Raw genomic sequence first — 22,968 nt, 5'->3', positions numbered from 1 at the left:
TTTCAAATCGACTTTATTTATTAATCATAGACTTTTATTTGATGATAAGGGTGAAATACGGTTTCCTAGGCCAAGTCCTACTAGAAATATGCATTTGTTCAATGAAATTGAATAGGTCAAGTAGCTTATTAATTCAGGCTGATAACTTTTAATTGTAATTTTTTAACACCCTATCCCACCCACAAAATCTGGAATGAGTGAGACGTGGCGGCCGACAGACCAAGTTCAGTTGTTGTTATATGCATTAACAAAAAGAAAACTCGAGAATTAGTATTAAGTATATATATTTTTTTTATAATATCAATCTTAGCCACGATTCGCTGCGCAGACAATACCCGTATAGTTTCTAGCTCAAATGGTTTCCTAAGTGTTGGACTAGCGTTTTCTTTGACGTAAATATCTTTGAACAATTGTCACAACTAAATTGTTTCTCGCCTGTATGAACTTTAGTATGTGCAGTCAAATTGCTTTTGTGTGAAAATTTCTTTGCACATATGTCACAACTAAATTGTTTTTCGTTTGTATGAACTCTAGTATGTGCAGTCAAATTGCTTTTCTGTGAAAATGTCTTTGAACATATGTCACACCTAAAAGGTCTCTCGCCTGTATGAACTCTAGTGTGTTCAGTCAATTTGTATTTCTTTGAAAACTTCTTTGAACATTTGTCACAACTAAATGGTTTCTCGCCTGTATGAATTCTTTTGTGTACAGTCAATTCGTTTTTCCTTGAAAATTTATTTGAACATATGTCACAACTAAAAGGTTTATCGCCTGTATGAACTTTTGTGTGTTCAGTCAAAGTGTTTCTTCTTGAAAACCTTTTAAAACAAATGTCACAACTAAATGGCTTCTTGCCAGTATGAACACAGTTTATGTGTTCAGTCAAAACTCGTTTACTTGAAAAAATTTTTGAACATGTGTCACAGCTAAATGAGTTAGATGAGCGTGTATGAGTTTTCATGTGCCTCAGTAAATGTCTTCTTGTTGAAAAGTTCTTCAAACAAACATCACAGGTGTGGGGTGTCTTGCTGGACTGCGCTGCGCTGGCGTGGCCTCGCCCCTCGCAGTCATCTGTGTTGGGTCGCTCGTCCTCATGTTTGATACCTGAACAAATATTCTTATGTGATACTGAACCTATGCACGTGTACATCACTTGTTTGAGCATTGCACCAGTATACAAGTAGTAACATTATCTAACATTTGAATACTCTAACAGAATATTTTAAATAACATTACAATTACATTTCACACAATTAAATACAGTGAAACCTGGTTAACTGGGATCTCGAGGGACCAGGACTTTTGTACCAATTAAGAGGGCACGCGGGTGCAGTAGAATTTAAACGAAGAAACTATTGCCATCACGCTTCACCCTGTGCCGGCACGTATATTGTAATAGAGACAGATACAGTAAATCGAGGTAACGTAGTCCTCTGATTCCTCTTTCAAAATAGAGCCTATTTTTTAAGCCAAATTTTTTATATCTTCAGGAAGAGTGAGTCTATGCCTCTACGTTTTTATTTTATCTTAAAGATCTTTCAAATTTGTTTTATGGTCTGTGGATTGGCAGGGTACGGGGCATTAATTTTTTGCAATTTTTGAAGGGTCATATTTTTTATTTATTAGTAAATTTAGAAAAAATGGAACGTAGAGTTTAACAGATTCCAATATTGTATAAAAAATCATTTGTCTAGACGCATTATCCAGGGAGTAAAGTGGGGAATACGTTTGTATGGAAAAACAGTGCTAACGTACCCTCATAAGGACTCTGAATAATCCAGTTATCCAATTAAGCATTTTAAATTATTATGGGTGTCTTGTTTAATGTTTTTTTTTTTTTTTAATGAAATAAGGGGGCAAACGAGCAAACGGGTCACCTGATGGAAAGCAACTTCCGTCGCCCATGGACACTCGCAGCATCAGAAGAGCTGCAAGTGCGTTGCCGACCTTTTAAGAGGGAATAGGGTAATAGGGGAGGGTAGGGAAGGGAAGGGAATAGTTGAGGGTAGGGAAGGGAATAGGGTAGGGGTTATAACCTGAGTGAGTGAGGTGAGTTTACCGAAGGCCCAATCCCCTATAGGGGATTGGGCCTTCGGTAAACTCACTCATTCGGCGAAACACAGCGCAAGCGCTGTTTCACGCCGGTTTTCTGTGAGAACGTGGTATTTATCCGGTCAAGCCGGCCCATTCGTGCCGAAGCATGGCTCTCCCACGTATAAATATACATACATACATACATGAACCGTACATTTTTTGGGATAAAAAGTATCCAATGTTCTTTCCCGGTACTCAAAGTACCCGCATAAACAGTGGGGTCCTCATATTGCTAATCTTGCAGATAGTCTCAGTTATGCAGCTTATGCAGTCAGAAAAATTAGGGTTTGTGATGAAGACACGGCAAGACTAGTTTATTTTAGTTATTTTCACAGTAGAATGTCTTATGGTATCCTATTATGGGAAACGATGCCGACATCAATACGCTCAATTTATATAATGTCAGCTTTTGAATCTCTGAGAGAAAAATTTAATGATACATGAACGACGGCACATCTTGGGAGTAGGATGGCTGCTTGCAAGACTACTTCTACATTATTATAATATGACATTGTATAATTTTAAGTTACATCTTTGTAAATTTTATTTAAAAAAAAACTCACTTTTTTGGTAAAAAAAATTAAAACCGACTTCCAAGTGAAAAAATAGGAATAAGTAATTGAGATTTAAAACAAATTTTATTTAAAATTTTAATTCATTTGAGCGACTTGCCTATATAATATATTGCAATTTGAACATATCAAATTCAACCTTATCTCCAGAGCGCAACGCACATATTGCTTCTGCGATTCTGCGCGAGACCAATCTCCAGCGTTGGTCCACCGCACTCCGCAGACAGAGATTTTTAATTAGAATCTCAGAATTAATGTGTGCCTTACGCTGTGGAGTTAAGGTTGATTTTGTTGCAATTTCGGTAAGTCGCTTAGATCCGATTTATATTTTGAAAATCGCTATGAAAAGTGTCAATAATAGGGACATAATTAACGTGATGAATTGATGATACATAATATATTGTAGAGATATATTGTATCCATTTACAACCATGTGACATTGGTGACCCTGACGTGGTAGTGATGATGATGATGAATGTAATTTGCATAGTAGCATAATATGCTTTCAGTTCTTAAAACAGTTCCCAACCCCCAAACATGTATATATGTCGCAGCCAACTGGTTTAAATAGCCGTTCAATCAAACAGCTAGCCCTTTGACTGAACAACGCCATTCAGTCACACGGCTATACGTCGTTTCGCCGACTTGTTGACTGCAACGTTCAACACTACAGCTAGATGACAATTGGCCCACAGGTTAAAAGGTAAATTTACTATGGTGACCATTAGTTTAGTGCTATAGTTACACAAGCGTAATGATAACAAGCAGATTAATTGTATTCTAACTAAATTTGAACACAATTGCAATAAATTACCTTGGCATTTAATAATCCCGTAATTTCTCCTCGAATATTAGTTGAAATTTTGATTCACTCGTATGTGCTCACATACTTGCCTTGGTGCAAAATCTTGCGTTTTGGTAGCATATGCTTAGGATACTTCTCATGAATAACATTTTAAACTTTCGCGTTGCATTATAATTAAACTTTTTAATCGGGACTTAACGCGACTTATTTAAGTAGTAATGCTACTACGAGTACATACTTTTTCTCGACGTTTCGGCCGTGGTCACGAGGGGACTGCAGGAGCGCGACGTCTTCGTTTGCAAACGCAAGCGACTTATATATTCAATTAAAAAGCTAGTACGAGTACATACTTTTTCTAAGAAAGAAAAAGTATGTACTCGTAGTAGCATTACTACTTAAAATTCCCTTGATTACTCATGGATCCCAATTCCCATCATCAGGTCACCACTTTTGTGAACATGGTACCAAATTGGAGTGAAGCCTATTAATCTACAACAAAACAACATTTTGAAAGTCGGTTCACAAATGGCGGAGTAATCGTTGAACATACAAACAAAAATATCCACAGCCGAACATATAACCTCCTCCTTTTTGGAAGTCGGTTAAAAAAGTGGGCCCCGTGCGAGTTTCTTACGCCGGTTCTTCACGCCGGGCTAGTTCTCGAACCGGTGGTAGGCACAAGTAGTATAAACATTCTGAAAGATTTTTTAAAAATCTATTCACAAATAAAACAATTTTTATTTTATTTATGTTTGTAACAAATTTGATTGAAATTGGTTACCACAAAGTGTTGAGATCGAACAGCATGCCAGCCACGAGTCACGACGCGTTGTCACAACGCGTCGTAGTCGTTTTCGTTAGAGCCACAAGTCACAACACGGATTTCGCGTTATGGTTGTTTTACTGTGACCACAACGCAATGTGAGCTATTTTTCTGCTCAATGAGCGTTTTCGGTCTTTGAGCGTAACATGCATAATAGGCGATGCGAAATGTATGTAAACAAACATGTCAAAACTTGTTACACCTATCCACTGACCTCCATTATACAGGTACGTTGGACTTATGATATCCTTTGAAAAGACAGCTATTTTTTGTGCCTATTTGAAGCGGAATCAGCGCCCCCATTGCGGGGGAAGAGAACTAAATCTGACGTAAAAATGACGTCTGAAAGTTGCCATATTGGTGCTGATAGCAGTAATGAGAGTACTTGGAACTAATAATAGTGATGACAACCAATAACGATTAAGCGGCCATTTGCTATTTACGTCAGATTTAGTTCTCTTCCCCCGCATTGGGGGCGCTAATTCCGCTTTAAATAGGCACAAAAAGCAGACAAAAGGCCTATTACACGGTCAATATTATCACCGTCAGTACGAACCTTAAATTATGGAATATTCTTGCTCAAATGGATTTCTAAGTGTTGGATTAGCTTTTTCTTTAACGTAAATATCTTCGAACAAATGTCACAACTAAATTGTTTATCGCCTGTATGAACTTTAGTGTGTGCAGTCAAATTTCTTTTCTGTGAAAATTTCTTTGAACATATGTAACAAATAAAGGGTTTCTCGCCTGTATGCACTCTTGTGTGTTTAGTCATATCACATTTACTTAAAAATTTCTTTGAACAAACTTCACAGCTATATGGTTTTTCGCCCGTATGCACTCTTGTATGTAAATTTAATTTGTTTTTCCATGAAAATTTCTTTGAACAAACATCACAGCTATATGGTTTTTCACCCGTATGCACTCTTGTGTGCAAATTCAGTTTGCTTTTGCATGAAAATTTCTTCGAACAAATGTCACAACTAAATGGTTTCTCTCCTGTATGAACTTTAGTGTGTGCAGTCAAACTGCATTTCTGTGAAAATTTTTTTGAACATATGTCACAACTAAATGGTTTTTCGCCTGTATGAACTCTAGTGTGTGAAGTCAAACTGCCTTTCTGTGAAAATTTTTTTGAACATATGTCACAACTAAATGGTTTCTCGCCTGTATGAACTCTAGTGTGCGAGGTCAAACTGCCTTTCTGTGAAAATCTCTTTGGACAAACGTCACAACTAAATGGTTTCTCTCCTGTATGAACTCTTGTGTGTACAGTCAAATCTTTTTTGGGATTAAATTTACTTGGACAAATATCACAACTAAATGGTTTCTCGCACAGTAAATTGCTTTTTGTTGAATAGTTCTTCAAACAAACATCACAGGTGTGGGGTATCTTGCTGGACTGCGCTGCGCTGGCAGGGCCTCGCCCCTCGCAGTCATCTGTGTTGGGTCGCTCGCCCTTGTGTTTGATACCTGAACAAATATTCTCGTGTGATTTATAATCTATACTTTATAATATAATAAAGCGGAAGAGTTTGTTAGTTTGCTTGAACGCGCTATCTCAGGAACTACTGGTCCGATTTGAAAAATTCTTTCAGTGTTAGATAGTCCATTTAACGAGGAAGGCTATAGACTATATTTTATCACGCTAAGACTAATAGGAGCGAGGAAATAGAGGAAAATGTGGAAAAAACGGGGGAAAATGATTTGAAAGGGCTTATTTGAACACGCTAATCTCAGGAACTACTGATCCGATTTGAAAAATTCTTTCAGTATTAGATAGCCCAGTTATCGAGAAAGGCTGCCTATAGGCTACATTTTATCACGCTAAGACTAATAGGGGCGAAGAAATAGAGGAAAATGTGGAAAAAAACGGGAGAAGTTATTTGAAAGGGCTTATCTCATTAACTACTAGAGCATTTTTTCTGTTATTTGGATCGATAAGAAAAGACCACGTGAAGGATCATAGGCTTTTTTTTGTGGACTAATTTTTCTGTGAAATATCTAATTCACGCGGGCAATGCCGCGCGGAACGTCTAGTTTGTATTTGTAAAATATTATGAGAAATAACATTTCTCATAATATTTCTCATAATATTTATTTGTCCGCGTATATAATACTCTTACAGAATATTTTAATAACTTTACAATTAAGTTAAGTATATTACACACAATTAAATAGCTTATCAAACAGAGAAACATATTGTAAGAATGTAATACTCAAAGTTGTATCTACAGTGTGTAACAAAAATATGTAATAATACTTTAGGGTGTGTACGTGTTCCTTGTACAGAGTTCACTGTGAAAGTAGCAGCACTGAAAGACGAAATTTACACTTTTGTATGGGCAAGGGCCCGAGCGTCACGAGTTTCCCCATACAAAAGTGAAAAAAAATTTGGTCTTTCAGCGATGCTACTTTCACAGTGAACTCTCTATGAGGAACACGTACACACCCTAAAGTATTATCACTTATTTTTGTTACACCCTGTATATTATTACATCACATCTTATTATATCTTTAAACGAGTAATTCTATATATATATATATATATTGGGATAAAATTTAGTATATAGGGGGTTTCGGGGGCGACAAATCGATCTAGCTAGGAATCATTTTCAGAAAATGTATTTTTATTCGTGTTTTATCGATAATCGATAAACTGAAAAATATGACTCTTCCTGACATCTATTGACGAATAATAATACCATTTCGTGAGCAACTAATTGTTTCGACGACCAGCAGATGGCGTTATTAAGTAACACGAAGTCAATGAGTGTTTGCTATACCGAGCAAAGCTCGGTCATCCAGGTACTGTGAATATTAACAGTGATGGAGCATGTCAACTGTAACGTCTTGATATTTCAAGCAAAAAGTACTTTTTGCAACTCTTTTAACGCTTGCGTGGTCTAGTGGTATATAGCATGGCTCTTGACTCGGAGGTTATGGGTTCGATTCCCGCGTTGGAAACATGTTATTTCCAAGTTTGGTTAGGACCAGATAAAATTACTCCTGCGTAGCTGGCCTGGTTTCGATGAAACCGGCCGCCGTCACCGAAACCGGTTTTTTTTTTTTTAATGAAATAAGGAGGCAAACGAGCAAACGGGTCACCTGATGGAAAGCAACTTCCGTCGTCCATGGGCACTCGCAGTATAAGAAGAGCTGCATGTGCGTTGCCGGCCTTTTAAGAGCGAATAGGGTAATAGGGGAGGGTAGGGAAGGGAAGGGAGTAGGGGAGGGTAGGAAAGGGAATAGGGTAGGGGATTGGGCCTCCGGTAAACTCACTCACTCGGCGACACACAGCGCAAGCGCTGTTTCACGCCGGTTTTCTGTGAGAACGTGGTATTTATCCGGTCGAGCCGGCCCATTCGTGCCGAAGCATGGCTACTTGACTCACATTCAATTTCATTAAACAAATGCGTATTTCTAGTAGAAGCTGGCCTAGGAAATCGTATTTTACGCTTAAAATAAAACCTCAGGGGCATTCCGCGCCAAGCGGACAGGAAAAATGGGCGATGTCTCCGATTTTGATAATATTAATATATTTTGATTATATTATACCTATACGTGTTATTAGTAAGTGTGCCAAATATTTTTGTATGTTTGTATAATCATAGGTATCTAGATCCTAGCAAAAACATTCATTTCAGGCATCAGATAACCATAAAACAAATAGCTTAAATCTAACATACATATTAATTATATAATAAGTACCTTAAAACAAACATACACATTTTATATGTGTATGTTTGTTTTAAGGTACTTATATAATATATATTATGTATTATGTATATATACTTAAAAACTAACACTGTCACGTTTTGCCGGCGACGTGACTCGCTTCGTTCCGGAGTCTCCCCCGGACTACATCCATCGGCCAGAACTCCGGCGCCTCGAAAGTCGACAGAAGATTCGTCGGTACTCTCACCACAAAGGAGCCAAAAGTTAACCTTGTGGTGAGACTGCAGACGCTCAATCCTCAGGCGCAGTGTCGTCTTCTTCTGGATGTAGTCCACGACGTCCTCGACCTCCATGGACCAGTGCAGTCGGGATATGTACAGGGGCGTCGCGGGGACCTCGCTCCGCAGACGCAGCTCAGGTACATATGGTGCGGTGCCGCAATGCTTGCGGGCGGCGGGCTTTTTCTTTCTCCTCTCCACCAGTATGAAGCCCTCCTCATCGCACCTCCTGCTCTCGTCCTTGCCAGGCCGTGAAGACTCCACCCACTCCACGGCTCTTCGTAGCCTTGCAGCTCTCCTTAGTCTCGCGACTCTCCTGAGCTTTGCGGCTCTCATTATCCCCATTAGTTTTCGGAGCGGCAGCAGCGGTGTTCGTTGACCCGTCCGATAATGATCGAAAGTACGCGACTCGACGAATGGTGACGTATGCGGCATCAAGCGACCTGCATATTGAATTACCACTTTTTTATTGCGATAATTCAATACGTAAGTCACTGATCGTAGACTCTGATGCCTGCAATCTACCTCGAACTCCGGCCAGCTCCTCCTTCAGGAACCTGATGTTCTTTAGAAGGCTGACGACGTCGACGTGATCAGCGTGACGGGCGGCAGCTTGTGCAGCTCCTTTGCCACAAAAGCCGGCACCTCACCAGGATCCGTCTGCTTCAGTAGGGAGATGATGTCCTGCATCGTGCAGGACATCATCTCCCTACTGAAGCAGACCTTTCCGTTCCGTCACTTCATCGCGACGGCATATTCGCGCTCGTACAGCAGCTGCTTGCCCTTGCAAATCTCCTCACTGGAGATGGAGGACTTGCAGATCTGCATGATGCTGACCTCGTCCATGGTGTCGATGGCGTGCTGGATAAACCAACTAGCAACAGACTAGTTATAGCCACGATTAAACTACCGTGGTCTTAACCAGACCAGTAGCTTAGACCCTTTTGAAAAAAAAAAAGTCGCCAGAACTGAATGTTCAACAAACAACTATTCCAGATTTCATAACTTTTTAGAGATAAACAAGCAGCTTCATCAAAACTTGGCTAGGTTTTTTTCCATAATGTTTTTGGTGGGATTTTACTTCTTTTTGTAGAAACGTGGGCACATTGATTTTTATTTATGCTGCTGAGCCGTAAGTAGTGGGTAATGGGTTTAATCATATCGTTTGTGTGGGATTGCGCGCTCGTGTATACGTCACCAACAGCATCACACGTGTGCATTTCGTCCCATTGTTCAGCAACGTATACAACTAGCAGATCTGAGGGGGCATTATCATATCTCTAATACAGCAGAGACCAGCTGAGGGTTCTTCATCAGATACTTTAGACATTTGATTATTATTGACATCAAATGAAGAGGTCTACCAAGTTGAATATATTTTGTAAAGGTGGTATGTCACTCTCTAATTATAGTTTGATTGGGCACGTGTTTTCTAATCAGGGTCACCAAGTACTCCAGATCTTCGATTATTCTATTTTTTAGGGTTCGGTACCGAAAGGGTGAAAACGAGAACCTATAACTAAGACTTTGATGATCAAGAACTGCTATTTAAGGGTAATTACTAAATAAAATTACTCCCATACAACAAACGTGATTTTTTCGGCCTTTTTCGCTCTATATCAATAATGGCAAGAGGTAGGTCTGTCTGGTCTATCTGTCCGTCTGTCTGTCTTCAGGCTGTATCTTAAGAACCGCTATAGCAAGACTTCTGAAATTTTCACAGATTGTGTATTTTTGTTGCGGCTATGATAATGAATACTAAAAACAAAACAAATTCACTCTATGGTACCCACGTGAAGTAAAAAGAAGACGAGGAAAAGATGGGAGGACGAGATAAAAGCAATAGCAGGTACAGCATGGAGCAGGAAGGCTATGGATAGACAGTTGTGGGAGAGTTTAGTGGAGGCCTTTGCCAGAAGGCAATCAGATTTAGTTAAGAAAAATTAATGTATAAAGTATATAAATGTAAAAGAAACAAATGTAAGTGTCTGAATAAAGGCTTATTTTATTTATGGGCTATCGCCCATATCCTTTGTCTGTCGCTTTTTACATAATTTTTCCACATACCAAATTTTGCATTTTCTCTTAATTTACTGTAAGGTTAATGAGCTACAAAGTCTCAATTATACAGTTAAATATCGAAGAAATGATAGAATTCATATTTTATTCAGTTTCGAAAAATCCATTAACAGAGGTAATCTAATGAAATAGTGCCTAAGACCTCAATGCAACTATCAATAATAGAGGTTTCTCGCTTAACCAGGTTGCACTGCAGTTTATCAATCAGGGAAACAGTATTGTAATGAGGTAATGCTCAAAGTTATGCCTGTATAATATATGATATTACCTTTACCTCTTGGCTGACCCCACCAGTCCTTAGGATCTTCTACGACCGGGTGTGTTGTTGGACTTTGGCGCACATATTGATCTTGCTGAGTATAAATACTATCCACAACCTGTGAACCTTGCACGGTTTCATCTTTTGCATTTTCATATAGATTAATGGTTTTTTCTTCTTTTACTTCATAGTCAATAATGTTTTCTGTTATTTCAATCTCACGAGTATCTACAATTTGTCAAAGCTTAAGGATAATAATAACAAATGATAAAGCATGTGAAGACAGATGGATGGGTGTTCAACTGTCATGCAAAAACTATGTATTATCTTGATGGATAAATATAGGAGATTGATGTATGTTTTATATTGATTGCAGATTTAATGTGCTACTTCCGTCCTCCCCCCTGAAAGTCAGGTAAAAATATACTTACACTCAGTAATCTCCATTTCAAATTTTATGGGCACATCATCATGTTCCATGTGTGTGTCTTGGACATCCTCAAATTCCAGAGGCTCCTGTTTAACTAACACAACATGGTCCTGTACAGTTTCATTTTCAATATTCTGTGTCGTAAGATGGACTAAGGTTTTTGGTATCTGTAACATTATATTTAATAGCAATTTTAAATACTGAAACATTAAATCTTTTTTTTTTTTATGAAATAAAATTGCAAAGGAGCAAATGACGGGTCACCTGATGCATCAGAAGAGCTGCAGGTGCGTTGCCGGCCTTTTATGAGGGAATAGGGTAATAGGGGAGGGTAGTGATGGGAATAGGGTAAGGGATTGGGCCTCCAGTAAACTCACTCACTCGGCGAAACACAGCGCAAGTTCTGTGAGAATGTGGTATTTCTCCGATCGAGCCGGCCCATTCGTGTCAAAGCATGGCTATACGAATAAGGATGCTCATATTAAAACTATTCAGTACCTGGTCACCGCTTGTTACGACGTTCTGAAGGTGGGCAAGTTGTTGTAGTCTCACACGACATATGTAGCAAAGAAAACATAACTCTGCATTTGCCTGTTCGAAAATTAAAAAAAGTTGGGATTGCTAGATAATGACTTTATTCATCACTCTCATGTTACGGATTTTCCAGGCAATTCTCGTATTGAAACCATAAAGTTAATATACCTAGCGGAATAGAGCAACAACCTAACCTACAACAACAAGCTAACAAACGAAACCAAAAATGGTTTTCATCAGTGTGAAAAATATGTATATGTATACACTTACACAAGCATGATTGAACATGAATTCTATGAGATTAAATTGTCAACGTGAGGCACGTGCCGACTGGACGTCAAAAAAATAGTGCTGCTGTCATGTATCACACTTCTCTTTTTACCACGCAGTGTTACTGATAGTGACATCTCTCTTGCTCAGGCCTTTGTTTCTCTATTCCGCTAGGTATATTAACTTTATGATTAAACAGCACCAGATAATACAAGATGCAGCCCGTGACTTCGTAATATTGTAGGAGCCAAACATCTAGCTGTGGTTAAAAGTAATATGTGTGTATGATAGTTTACATATTTCGATCATCAGAATGAATCCTTCTGGTTAATCAGAATGAATCAAAGCTTCTGGTAAGTAAAGGAGACAATATATCGAGCAAAAAAATCCGTAAACTGTGTGGTGTTTGGTGCCTCGTACCGTATACGAACTTCCGATTATTATGTGAGACATTCGAAATAGAAAAAATAACAAAAGGAGTTTTGATTGATCCGGATTCTACTTTATTTATCACTATCTACAGTTTTGGAATCAAAAAATAAGTTTTACCTTAAATTCAGCTAGTTTCTCATAAACATTTTGCAGATCTGTACCGTAAATGTTGATAGTTCTTTTATTTTCTGATAAGCATATAGAGCAGCAACTGTTATTGAACATTTCGTTAATTTTATTTCAATAATAATTTATACATACAGTCATACACCCCGCGTTCCAGATGACGTTAGAAACGCTCACGCTCAAGACCGTAGTTTTTCCCGTTCCACTAGCTTGTGAGCGTCAGTGATACAAACCCAAGTGGAACGGATTATGGATTGTTTTGAGCGTTTTGGGAAAAGTTTAAAAAAAGAACTAAGTATATATTTTTATACATAGGTACATTGAACCGAACTTATGCCGGCTCTTGATATAGGCGAACGCGTTGGCCAACGCGTCTGCAGACGCGTTGGCCCAATGTGTAGAACGGGCGTTCGCGCGTTGGCCGTAGGTATTTAGACGTTGGCCGACGCGTCTGCGAGCTTGCCGCGCGGGTCGGAAATGTCGGCGAAAGATCAAAGACATTTGTCGCAAGCTTCGCGCTCCATCCACACATAGGCCGCGCGATCAGTTCGCCCGGAGTTATAGTTATGATAATTATAATAATATGTAATAATTTTTATATGTAATAATTAAATAAATAATAAGTAGGTAATAAAATAATTACTTATATTATTTTAATATTATAAAATATTATGTAAAAGTGAGTTTATTTCTTTGTTTGTTATGTTTTCTCGCCTTTTATTTATTTATTTCGAGAATACTCTTTAAAAACTTTTTCTTGTCCACATTTACAAAGTAATTATAAGCTGTGAATAAATAAACAGCTGCAGCTGTTAGCGACTAAACATCCATTTTGAATCCGTCCGCACATTGGCGCGATCCAAAGCATACTGAACGACCTTCCTATGTGTGGATTACTCACAAACGCCGTTGCAAGCGCACTGCCAACGCGTCTGCAGACGCGTTGGCCAACGCGTTCGCCTATATCAAGAGCCGGCATTAGATATTACGATCCTTTTCTTCAAGTCGTAAATAAAAGTAATTTTATTGTTTATAGTTACATTTATTTTACAAATAAAATATATAACATTATATTTGTTTCGTTTTTAGTATTACATTTTTTTTACTTAAGTACTCATATTTTAATATAGTTAAACTTGTATTATATTTGAGTTTTCACATTGAATCATATTTTAATAACATAACCACATGTACTGTGAATATTGACTATTGTCACAATATACATATAAACTTTAGGTAACAATACCGCATAATGCTTAGTCAAGTATGTTGTGTTGCGGTGGTGGCGATGAAGATGACATGAACGATCGGTGATAGGTGAAGATGTTGAGATGAAGATAACGGTGATAGGTTATTGAAACAAATAACGTAATCACATAAATCCACTTTATTCTCACGAGTCACAGTTACCAGTTCACTAACGTCAATATTACAAAGTACATAACCACGCACAACACAATATTAATAAATTAGTTTAGCAAGCGATTTGTCACACGGCTGCGTATAGCATGGTTAGACGCTAACTGAAAGCCCGCGGAGCGAGCGCCGTACGGGTACGAGCGAGCGCGGCGGTCGGGCAGTACATCGTACATCGGTGCCTATTGTACAAACCGGTATCGCTGCGCAAGAGTCGCGGGATCTTACGACACGATATTTAAATCTAAGTATTAACTAATTACAGATTTTAATTATTACTTAGTTATATGTTGTAAATAGTTGTAAATATATTTTATTTATAGTATTTAGTTATTATTTAATTGGTATGTGAGAGTGATTGTATGTCTGAGTACGCGTGAATGTGTAAATATGTGTGAATAAATAAAATAGGTTTTTAGTTTTAATTACATCAGTCACTACAAGTACGAGTAAGTCAACAGGTATAGGAAAGATGAAAATTAGTATTAATTATTATATTTTGTAAGAAATCATTTGACCTTTCATTTAAAACAATTTATTATTTTAAATGAAAGGTCAAATTATTTTCCAATCAAAATATTTCATTAAATGTTATTTAATTTATTTGATTAAAATATTATTTGTAATGAAATAATATAAAGTTTTTTTGTCTCTACTCTGATATAGTTACGTTAAAATTAAAAAAAAAAAAAAACTAGAACGCCCACTTTGACCCATCTTCGTCAAGGGTCGTTTTGAGCGAAAATGATGACGTCATGAGTGACGTCATAGCCGCGATCAAAACGACCCCGGTCGCCAAAGGGAACGGCAGAAGGGGACGTTTTGAGCGTTTTGGTCAAAATTAACGTCATCTGGAACGCAGCCTGTGTTGCAGATTGCAGAAAAATGACGTTTATGAAATCGGTGTTGCTTCCAACTAAAAATCGTGAGAAATAGGGAGATTGCTACCAACTAAAAATCGGGAGATTGCTGCCTAAATAAATCAAATTAAATCACGTGTTACAGTTATTAATCATTAGCCTCCTTCTTGCAGCTTAGACAATAGGCGTAGTTTGCATCTTTAATATTACTGCTTGCCTGTAACCACCCAGCAAACTCCGGGCGTGTTTCCCACTCTTTTTTATATTTTTGTAATATATATTTTTCTTTTTGTTTCGAACGTACCACTACTAGTGGTTGGAAAATCACTGTCTGGGTCTGAACTAGACATTTGATTTGCGTTAATACAATATGGGAAGTTGCGTATCGGACGAATGTTTATTAATGAAAAATTGAAAAATGAAAATTGAAAATTTGAAACCTGTCGCATTCATATCGACGTATTTAAAAAATATATTCCCCTACAATAATATTCAACTATAGTGAGTATTAATTACAGCCTAAATTTGCTTGTTTATTGAAAGGCCAATCTAATGCCTTGCCCCTTGGGGAATAACCCTAACTTGGGGAGTAAAATAATAATAATAAAAATGTTAAATTTGGTGTTACAAACTACAAAATGAGTATAAATTAAGTTTAATGTTTTAAAATTGAGTAAATCGGGAGATTATACCCTAAAATCTAGCTATTGGCGTCACTGAAGGAGAAGAGAAAAAGATTTTGGGTGCGAACTTTACTGAAAAATAGAAACAGGCATAGCGCGTCAGAAACATTGTGTAAGGAGTTACAATTGCATTTGGAGTGTGATACAGTAGAAGATCACGGAAACGTGGCAACTCGCGTCCCGTAAGCTGTTAGTAGATCGACCGATGAATTTCATTGGTCGATATCACGGTCGGTATAAAGCATGCGGGCAATCCCCGCAGGCGGTGTAACGAACACGTATCGACTTGTAACTTTCATTGGTCGTTATCTCGGCTGCGGGGACTGCCCGCATGCTGTATAACGAACGAGTTAACGACCAATGAAAATGAGCCATAATACACTGGACAGGCTATGCCGTACAAAATGACAGCTATTTCTTATGCCGATTTGAAGCGCCACGGTGAGCGTACTGTGAACTAATTTATATAGAAAATGACAACCGCCACTTGCAAAATAGTAATTTCAAGTACACTCACTACTGCTTTCATATAGCAATCAGCGCCAATATGGCGACTTTCAAATAGGCATATTTTATTGATAGCGATCGCCTGTCCAGTTTATTATAGAGGTCAGTGCTCTAACCACAGAGTACTTTATTATCTGCTAACCTCCGTGAGTAATTTGTATTCTGTGATGCTAAAGGCTCCATTCCACCGCGGCGCACGCTGTACACGGCCACGCGCACGCGTGGACGTACACGGATTTATTTCTTTGACTACGTGGGTCAACGCTTCCACTGCCTATGTACACGCTTCCGTGTATCCCGTGCATACAGGTCAGCACATATGTATTATCTATGCAGGTTAATTAACAAGAGCTGGCACGATCAACACATTTAAAACATTGCACTTGTGTAGTGTATGTGAATAAGCGCGTGGCGTGACGTCGTACTGCATACGCATCATAAAAAGTCTGCCCGTCTCTCTCGCGCGCGGTCTATCTTATGAGTGTGAAGGGGACAGTTATTGTTTTTCTTATGCTACTGTTTATAAATACAGCGTGATGTTACAAGTCGGTAACGTGAGATCGGCGCGGGGCCAGGGTTCGAAACCATACGATAATTTTGTGCGTACGTACGATGTACGGATAGCATATTATATTTTTAAACATACTGTATAGTGAAATTGCATAAGTAATTGTTTAAATGATATTTTCCAATCTGAGATGCCCCCGGAGGAATGGCGAACACAGATTATTTTGCCGCTACTCAAACCTGGAAAACTTTGTGGAGATCCGTCTAATTATAGACCTATCGCTCTCTCTATCACCTTGGGCAAAATTTTAGATCATATGATCAAAAATAGATTGGAGTGGTTTATGGAGAACAATGGTATACTATCCAAAACACAGTTCGGTTTTCGGAAAGGCTTTAGCACTATGGACGGTCTCGGATCTTTCGTGACTGACGTACGCATTGCCTTTTCGAAAGGCGAACATGTGGTAGGTGTGTTCCTTGACATTTCATCGGCATATGACAACGTTCTTCTTCCGGTTCTCAGGCAGAAACTGCATTATCTGAGAGTCCCAGTGAAGATGATCAATTACATAATTAATTCCCTTTCCTGTCGTTTTGTTATCGTATCCACCCAAAATTTAACCCTCCCTCCTCTTATTGTTTATAAAGGCCTTCCTCAAGGTAATCCTCTTAGTCCTCTCCTTTATGACATTTATAGCTTTGATTTAGATCTTTCCGTAAGTAGCTTTTGTGAGGTCTCTCAGTATGCCGATGATTTGACAGTGTACATTGCCTCTAAGGATATTTCAGTATGTTCTGAACGCCTTAACACTGCAATTAGATACCTCATGGAGTGGATGGACCGACATGGCCTCAATATTTCAGTTCCGAAGAGTTCTGTGGTAGTTTTTTCTCGATCTAAAATTACGCCTGTAGTTAACATTCAACATAATGAACAAGTTTTCCCGGTTAGAGATAGTGTAAAATTTCTTGGAGTCTACCTTGATTCCAGATTAACTGGCGCTTACCATATTAGGCATATTGTCAAAAAGTGTGAGAAGAATATTAATGTTTTAAGATCGGTTAGTGGTGTATGGTGGGGCTCTCACCCATATACCCAAAAATTGCTTTACAATGCTCTTATCCGCAGCCATATGGATTATGGATCCTTTTTATTGGAACCTTGTCATAAGATTCCATTAAAGGATCTGGACAAAATTCAGGCAAAATCTCTTAGGATCATACTTGGGGCAATGAAATCTTCTCCAATTAATGCCCTACAAGTTGAATGTGTCGATCCGCCTTTAAACATCCGACGGCAGTATCTTGCGGATAGGTTTTTATCTAAGGCGTTCCAGAATTCTTCACACCCGCTGTTAGACAAACTACACAAATTATCCCAGTTGACGTCAACATCTGCGTATTGGCGGCATAAAGATCTCCCTTGTCTCCTGATCAGTTACCTTAAGATAACCCAACTTCCTTGTCCTATTGTCCAGTGCAGACTCAACCCTCTATTTTCCACCCCTTACGAAGCACTGACATTCTCTCCTAACATCATCCTTAACTTCCCTATTGATAAAGGTTCCTCTCTAGCAAATACTCAATTTAATCAGCATATAAATGAGCACTATAGGGATTGGGTGCTTATCTTTACGGATGCATCTAGACTTTCGGTGGATGGTTGTGTGGGTGCAGCTGTCTGGATTCCGAGAGTAAATGTGATTCTAAATTTTAAATTGCCTCCTCACTCCTCTGTATTTACAGGAGAGGCCCTTGCTATATTTGAGGCCATCTCGTTTATTGAGTCTCACGATCTTAGTAAATCGCTTATACTTTCGGACTCCAGGAGCGTTTTGGAGGGTATATCTGCTAACCAGTTCCGCTCAAAGTCTAGATTTCTTTTAATCCTTAAGATAAGACAGCTTCTCCTTAGGTGTCGTGTCCGTAGTATCCATGTTGTGTTAGCATGGATACCTGGCCATAGTGGAATTACTGGTAATGAGAGTGTGGATGCATATGCTAAAGCCGCTATAACATCAGGTGGACTCAGTCAATACCAACTCTATTGTCAGGACTTAATTCCACTTGCAAAATCTCAACTTTCTAGCAAATGGAATACACTATGGGACGGCTCAAGTACCATCAAAGGCAAGCACTACCATGATATTCAAAGTAGTGTACCAGTAAGACCATGGTTCTTTAGATATTCACAGTGTAGCAAACTAATATGCTCGACAATCTGCCGTGTTAGACTTGGTCATTGTTGCTCACCAGTGTTCCTTGCTAAAATTAGGGTCAAGGATCATTCTCTCTGCGAATGTGGTCTAGATGAGGGTACCTTAGATCACATCTTCTTTTCTTGTCCTAGAAAGCAATCGTCCTTATATGACTGTCTTCCCAATTCCATTCCTCGCCCTATAAATTTTAAATCGGTTTTATCTTATGTAAATACCCCTTTTATTGAGATTTTGTGTACATAATATATTCGTGATAACAATATAAGATTGTGATGTCTCTACTAACATTTGTGTTTGTGTTTGTTTTAGGTTAATCAACTCCTGTAAATATGTAATTTTGTTTTGTAACCGTACACGTCTTGTTACTTCACCAGACCTTCGCTACATAGAGCAAAGTCCTTTAAGCCACTCTGACATTGGCAACTCACCGAGGCGGCCATTTTTAAAAGAAGAAGAAGAAGTTACCAAACAAAAAATAATCGATAATTTAAAAATATCGAATCACTGCAATCGAAATGACCTGCACAAATTTAGCACCCCATCGAAGGATTTTTGATATCAAAATGACCTTAATCGATAGGTCTGCGTTAGGTCTGTATATAGACCGTCAAAAAAGTCACGACATTAATAGAGTCGCCACGTCTTGTTTCCGGTGTGGCCTCTTATGGCCACACTGTATCCAGTCACTATAAAAGATTTTGATACTTTATATTAAATACAGTTTAAAAAACACGTTGTAAATATGATTTATATAATATATTATGTAGTTAAGAAAATCTATACATATAATAAAACTGTAAAAATGACAATTCTGTACATTAAAGATATCCAAAAAATAATAAGTGGGGGCTATTACTACATCACTATAGAAGCCAAAACTGTGGTTAGTTTTTTGTCTGTCTGTCTGTCTGTCTGTCTGTCTATGTTTGTTCCAGCATCACACAAAAACTACTGATCCGATTTTAATGCGGTTTTCGCAGATATATTTGTCTTCTCCCAACTTAACATCTGGTGTACAAAAATTTTTCCCCCACCTCTCCAAGGGGTCAAAAGAGGGGGTAAGATTTTGTACCAAACTTTTTTCTTTAACACGAAAACTACTGATCCGATTTGAATACGGTTTTCGCAGATATATTTATCTTCTTCCAACTTAACATGTATAAATTTTTCCCCCTTCACCCCTCTAAGGGGACCAAAGAGGGGGTCAAATTTTGTATCAAACTTTTTTCTTCAATGGACTTTCATATTATTAACTATATTTTCCAATTTAACATCTGGTGTATAAAATTTTTCCCCCAGCCCTTTAAGGGGGCCGAAGAGGGGGTCAGATATTGTATCAAACTCTTTTTTTTACATGAAAACTACTGCTCCTATTTGAATATGGTTTTCGCAGATATATTTGTCTTCTTCCAACTTCATATCTGGTGTATAAAATTTTTCCCCCCCACCCCTCAAACGGACCAGAGAGGGGGCAGATTTTGTATCAAACTTTTTTCACTTACATAATATTATAAACTGTATTTTCCAATTTAATATCTGGTGTATAAAATTTTTCCCCTCACCCCTCTAAGGGGACAAAAGAGGGGGCAAGATTTTGTATAAAACTTTTTTCTTTAACACGAAAACTACTGATCCGATTTGAATACGGTTTTTGCAGATATATAATAATAATAATACTCCCCACACCGGTTTCGGTGACGGTGGCCGGTTTCATTGAAACCAGACCAGGTACGCAGGAGTAATTTTATAGTGCCCAAGTGTGTGCGCAGTACACAAGATCACTCTCTATTCCTTTACTCTCATAACCCAGTGGGACGGAAGACCGACACGACTGGCGAGAGATCAGGCGCAGGACCGACTTTTTACATGCCCATCCGACGCATGGATCATCTTACTTGTCAGACAATATATATCAGCCTGCATTGTCCTAACCAAACTTGGAAATAACATGTTTCCAACGCGGGATTCGAACCCACGACCTCCGGAGTCGAGAGCGACGCTCTAACCACTAGACCACGGAGCCTTATTCAAACTTAGCATCCGCGCAATCCCCCCCCCCCCCCCCACCTGGTAATGTTGCCAAGCAAAAACATGTTGCGTCGTTAGTGTTGAGTTTTAATTCTCCTTTAGGATCAAACAAAGTTATTTATTAAAAGTTAATCTTTTGTTGGATAAATTAGTTATTTCTGTACACTGTGTCCTATTTTCTAAGTAAGATTTAAACCAATCGTTAGCATTTCCTCTGATACCACATTTATCTAATTTTCAAGTTCCACAAAATCAAAAGCCTTACTCATATCCAAGAATACTGCGGCGGCTTCTAGACCTTTGTCAATAGCCTCACCGATTTGTTTAATTAGAGAGAAACATGCTAGGGTGGTAGAGCTCCCTTTTATAAAACCAAATTGTTGCTTACTCAATATATTATTAGTGCTAAGGTAACTCATTAATTTAGTTTGCATTGCTTTTTCGAACACTTTTGAAAAGATAGGTACTATTCTAACCGGTCTATAATTTGCAATATCCTCTCTATCACCTTTTTTGTAGAGGGGTTTAACGATCGATTTGATTTGGAAAATGCCCCTGTTCAAATGATAGGTTCACCGTGTGACTAATAGGGATGCATATATATTTTGCTGCCAACTTTACTATTTTCGTTACAATTCCGTCATAGCTTGCCGACTGCGTATCGTTCAAAGACTTAATGATTTTGTATATATCTTGTGGCACAGTTGGGGATAAATACATAGAGTTCTATAATTTCTTGTAGAATTGTTATCTTTCGTATTCATGTCAATATTTCCATTTTGTTGCTTTGACAGTTCAACTGGAGCCAATAAGAAGACGTCTGGCCAAAATCGCCGCGTGGTCACAACTGATTTAGTTACTAAATTAGGACAAGTGAAAAAAGAAGCTTCTAATTAGTCTTCTATTTAGGATCCTAGCTAGAACTTCTAAATTTAGTGAAATGGAATAAGTGCTTAATACTCCTACCGGAGATTGGGATATTAACCTACGAATAATAAAAACTACTAATAAGTACTTAGTAACTCAATACCGACAATAAGGTCCCTTCACGCTGATAACGTCACATTTTTGTTTTCCCGCCATTTCCTTGAAACTGGCTGGTTAATTCATAAAGCTGAGCGCCATAATAGGAAAAAAATAAACAAAGAAGAAGAAGAGGAAATATGTAATTTATGTAAAAATACGAAAGCTTTGGAAAATAAATAATTTTTTATAACTGTGTTCACCAGGTTTTAGAAATTAGATTTATTGAAATAAAATTACACTTCTAAATACCTCCCAGAATATGTTAAAAACAACTAGCTGCTCTGTATGCCTGTCTTTAAATAAAAGAACTATCAACATTTACGGTACAGATCTGCAAAATGTATATGAGAAACTAGCTGAATTTAAGGTAAAACCATTTTTTTTAATTTCAAAATTGTAGGTGACAAAAAATCCAGATCAATCTTAACTCATTTTGTTCTTTTTTTTTGGATTTTCACATAAGGTCAGGTGGGGTAAGAGGGACGGGGAAGAGAGACTGTAACTAATAACAAGAAAACTGTAACGCCGAGCTCCATGGTGACTACATCAATATAACAGTAGTTCACATAGTTCATATATTCTTGGATAGATGAAGCTACAACACGGCAACTAAGCGAGTAAAAGAGAGATAAAAAAAATCTGTTTTCAAACTAAAAAAGCCAAGTCAGACAGGTGTTCCTTGTTTGTGTTATTAAAATATTAAAAACTTCAGTTTTGCGGTTGATTGCTAAGGATAATTATTACGTTTAATCTTTATTTTCTACGTATTGCATTGTTTGTAGTGTGTGTTTTTAGTGCTTTTTCGAGGTCAATAAAAACATAAACTTTAAAATGGCAACCTGGGAAAGAGGAACGGCTTTACCAGGTTAAGATAAACATATGTTCCACTTTTCTCGTTTCAAGGGGTAACAAACATTTTTAAAATCCACTAAAATACCGGCTGACTTTTAAGTACTGGTTTGTAAGATGAACCTACCTATGTGTATGAACAATCTTTTCTATAGGACCAACTTTCGTACCCGAAATAAAAAGTCAGCTGTTCCATACAAAAGTATCGATCAGCTGTGACCAAAATGTATGAAATAGTAGATTTTTTCTTTCGAGTACGAAAGTTGGTCCCATACAAAAGGTTAAGGTTTATCCTACAGGTTTATACCAACTAATAATAAGTAGAAATGCGAAAGTCTGTCTTTGTCTGTCTGTCTGTTGCGTTTTGACGTCTAAACCACTGAACCAATCTTAAGAAATTTGGAAGATAGCTTGATACCCAGGGCTAGGGACATAGGCTCCATTTTAACCGATCTAACCGGGACACTAAAGGGGGTTCATGTTTTGAAAA

The 22,968-nt window shown here is 38.1% G+C and overlaps 3 protein-coding genes and 1 long non-coding RNA gene across 4 annotated transcripts in view; 2 read left to right on the top strand and 2 right to left on the bottom strand.

Annotated features, from left to right (window-relative positions):
- The window catches only part of LOC121738206 (zinc finger protein OZF-like), a 137,480-nt gene that overhangs the window by 10,098 nt on the left and 104,414 nt on the right, over positions 1 to 22,968 (top strand). The gene's annotated exons all lie outside the window — the stretch shown is intronic.
- On the bottom strand, positions 296 to 12,512 carry LOC121738202 (zinc finger protein OZF-like). The gene is made up of 5 exons (XM_042130123.1): positions 12,372 to 12,512; positions 11,517 to 11,609; positions 11,020 to 11,185; positions 10,598 to 10,816; positions 296 to 1,104 (listed from the first exon to the last, which is right to left on the bottom strand). The coding sequence occupies exons 1-5, from the start codon at positions 12,477 to 12,479 to the stop codon at positions 347 to 349; spliced, it is 1,344 nt and encodes a 447-aa protein (XP_041986057.1). The 5' UTR covers positions 12,480 to 12,512; the 3' UTR covers positions 296 to 346.
- LOC121738209 (gastrula zinc finger protein XlCGF57.1-like) overlaps positions 3,937 to 22,968 on the bottom strand; it is a 76,145-nt gene continuing 57,113 nt past the window's right edge. Inside the window, exons 6-9 of the mRNA XM_042130156.1 lie at positions 7,302 to 7,306; positions 5,271 to 5,554; positions 4,851 to 4,934; positions 3,937 to 3,960 (exon numbers count right to left, since the gene is read on the bottom strand). Of these exons, the coding sequence (XP_041986090.1) occupies positions 4,857 to 4,934; positions 5,271 to 5,554; positions 7,302 to 7,306 (367 nt within the window). The 3' untranslated portion in view covers positions 3,937 to 3,960; positions 4,851 to 4,856. The remainder of the gene's footprint in view (positions 3,961 to 4,850; positions 4,935 to 5,270; positions 5,555 to 7,301; positions 7,307 to 22,968) is intronic.
- LOC121738233 lies at positions 10,540 to 22,258 on the top strand. Its single transcript, XR_006037263.1, has 4 exons — positions 10,540 to 10,549; positions 11,099 to 11,106; positions 17,311 to 17,313; positions 22,200 to 22,258. It is a non-coding gene; the product is annotated as an uncharacterized LOC121738233 (long non-coding RNA).

This window comes from Aricia agestis, chromosome 22 (genome assembly GCF_905147365.1).
Source record: "Aricia agestis chromosome 22, ilAriAges1.1, whole genome shotgun sequence".
Lineage (NCBI taxonomy): Eukaryota > Metazoa > Arthropoda > Insecta > Lepidoptera > Lycaenidae > Aricia > Aricia agestis.
The sequence above is the reverse complement of the archived record's forward strand: the minus strand, read 5'-3'. Positions and strand labels throughout refer to the sequence as shown.

Excerpts from the sequence above, each read along its gene's own strand:
- LOC121738202 (XM_042130123.1), bottom strand. The coding sequence starts at position 12,479 with ATGTTCAATAACAGTTGCTGCTCTATATGCTTATCAGAAAATAAAAGA. Across the intron at positions 11,186-11,516 it reads TCGTAACAAGCGGTGACCAG|ATACCAAAAACCTTAGTCCA; the intron begins GTACTGAATAGT and ends ATAATGTTACAG. Across the intron at positions 1,105-10,597 it reads GGGTCAGCCAAGAGGTAAAG|GTATCAAACATGAGGACGAG; the intron begins GTAATATCATAT and ends ATATTTGTTCAG.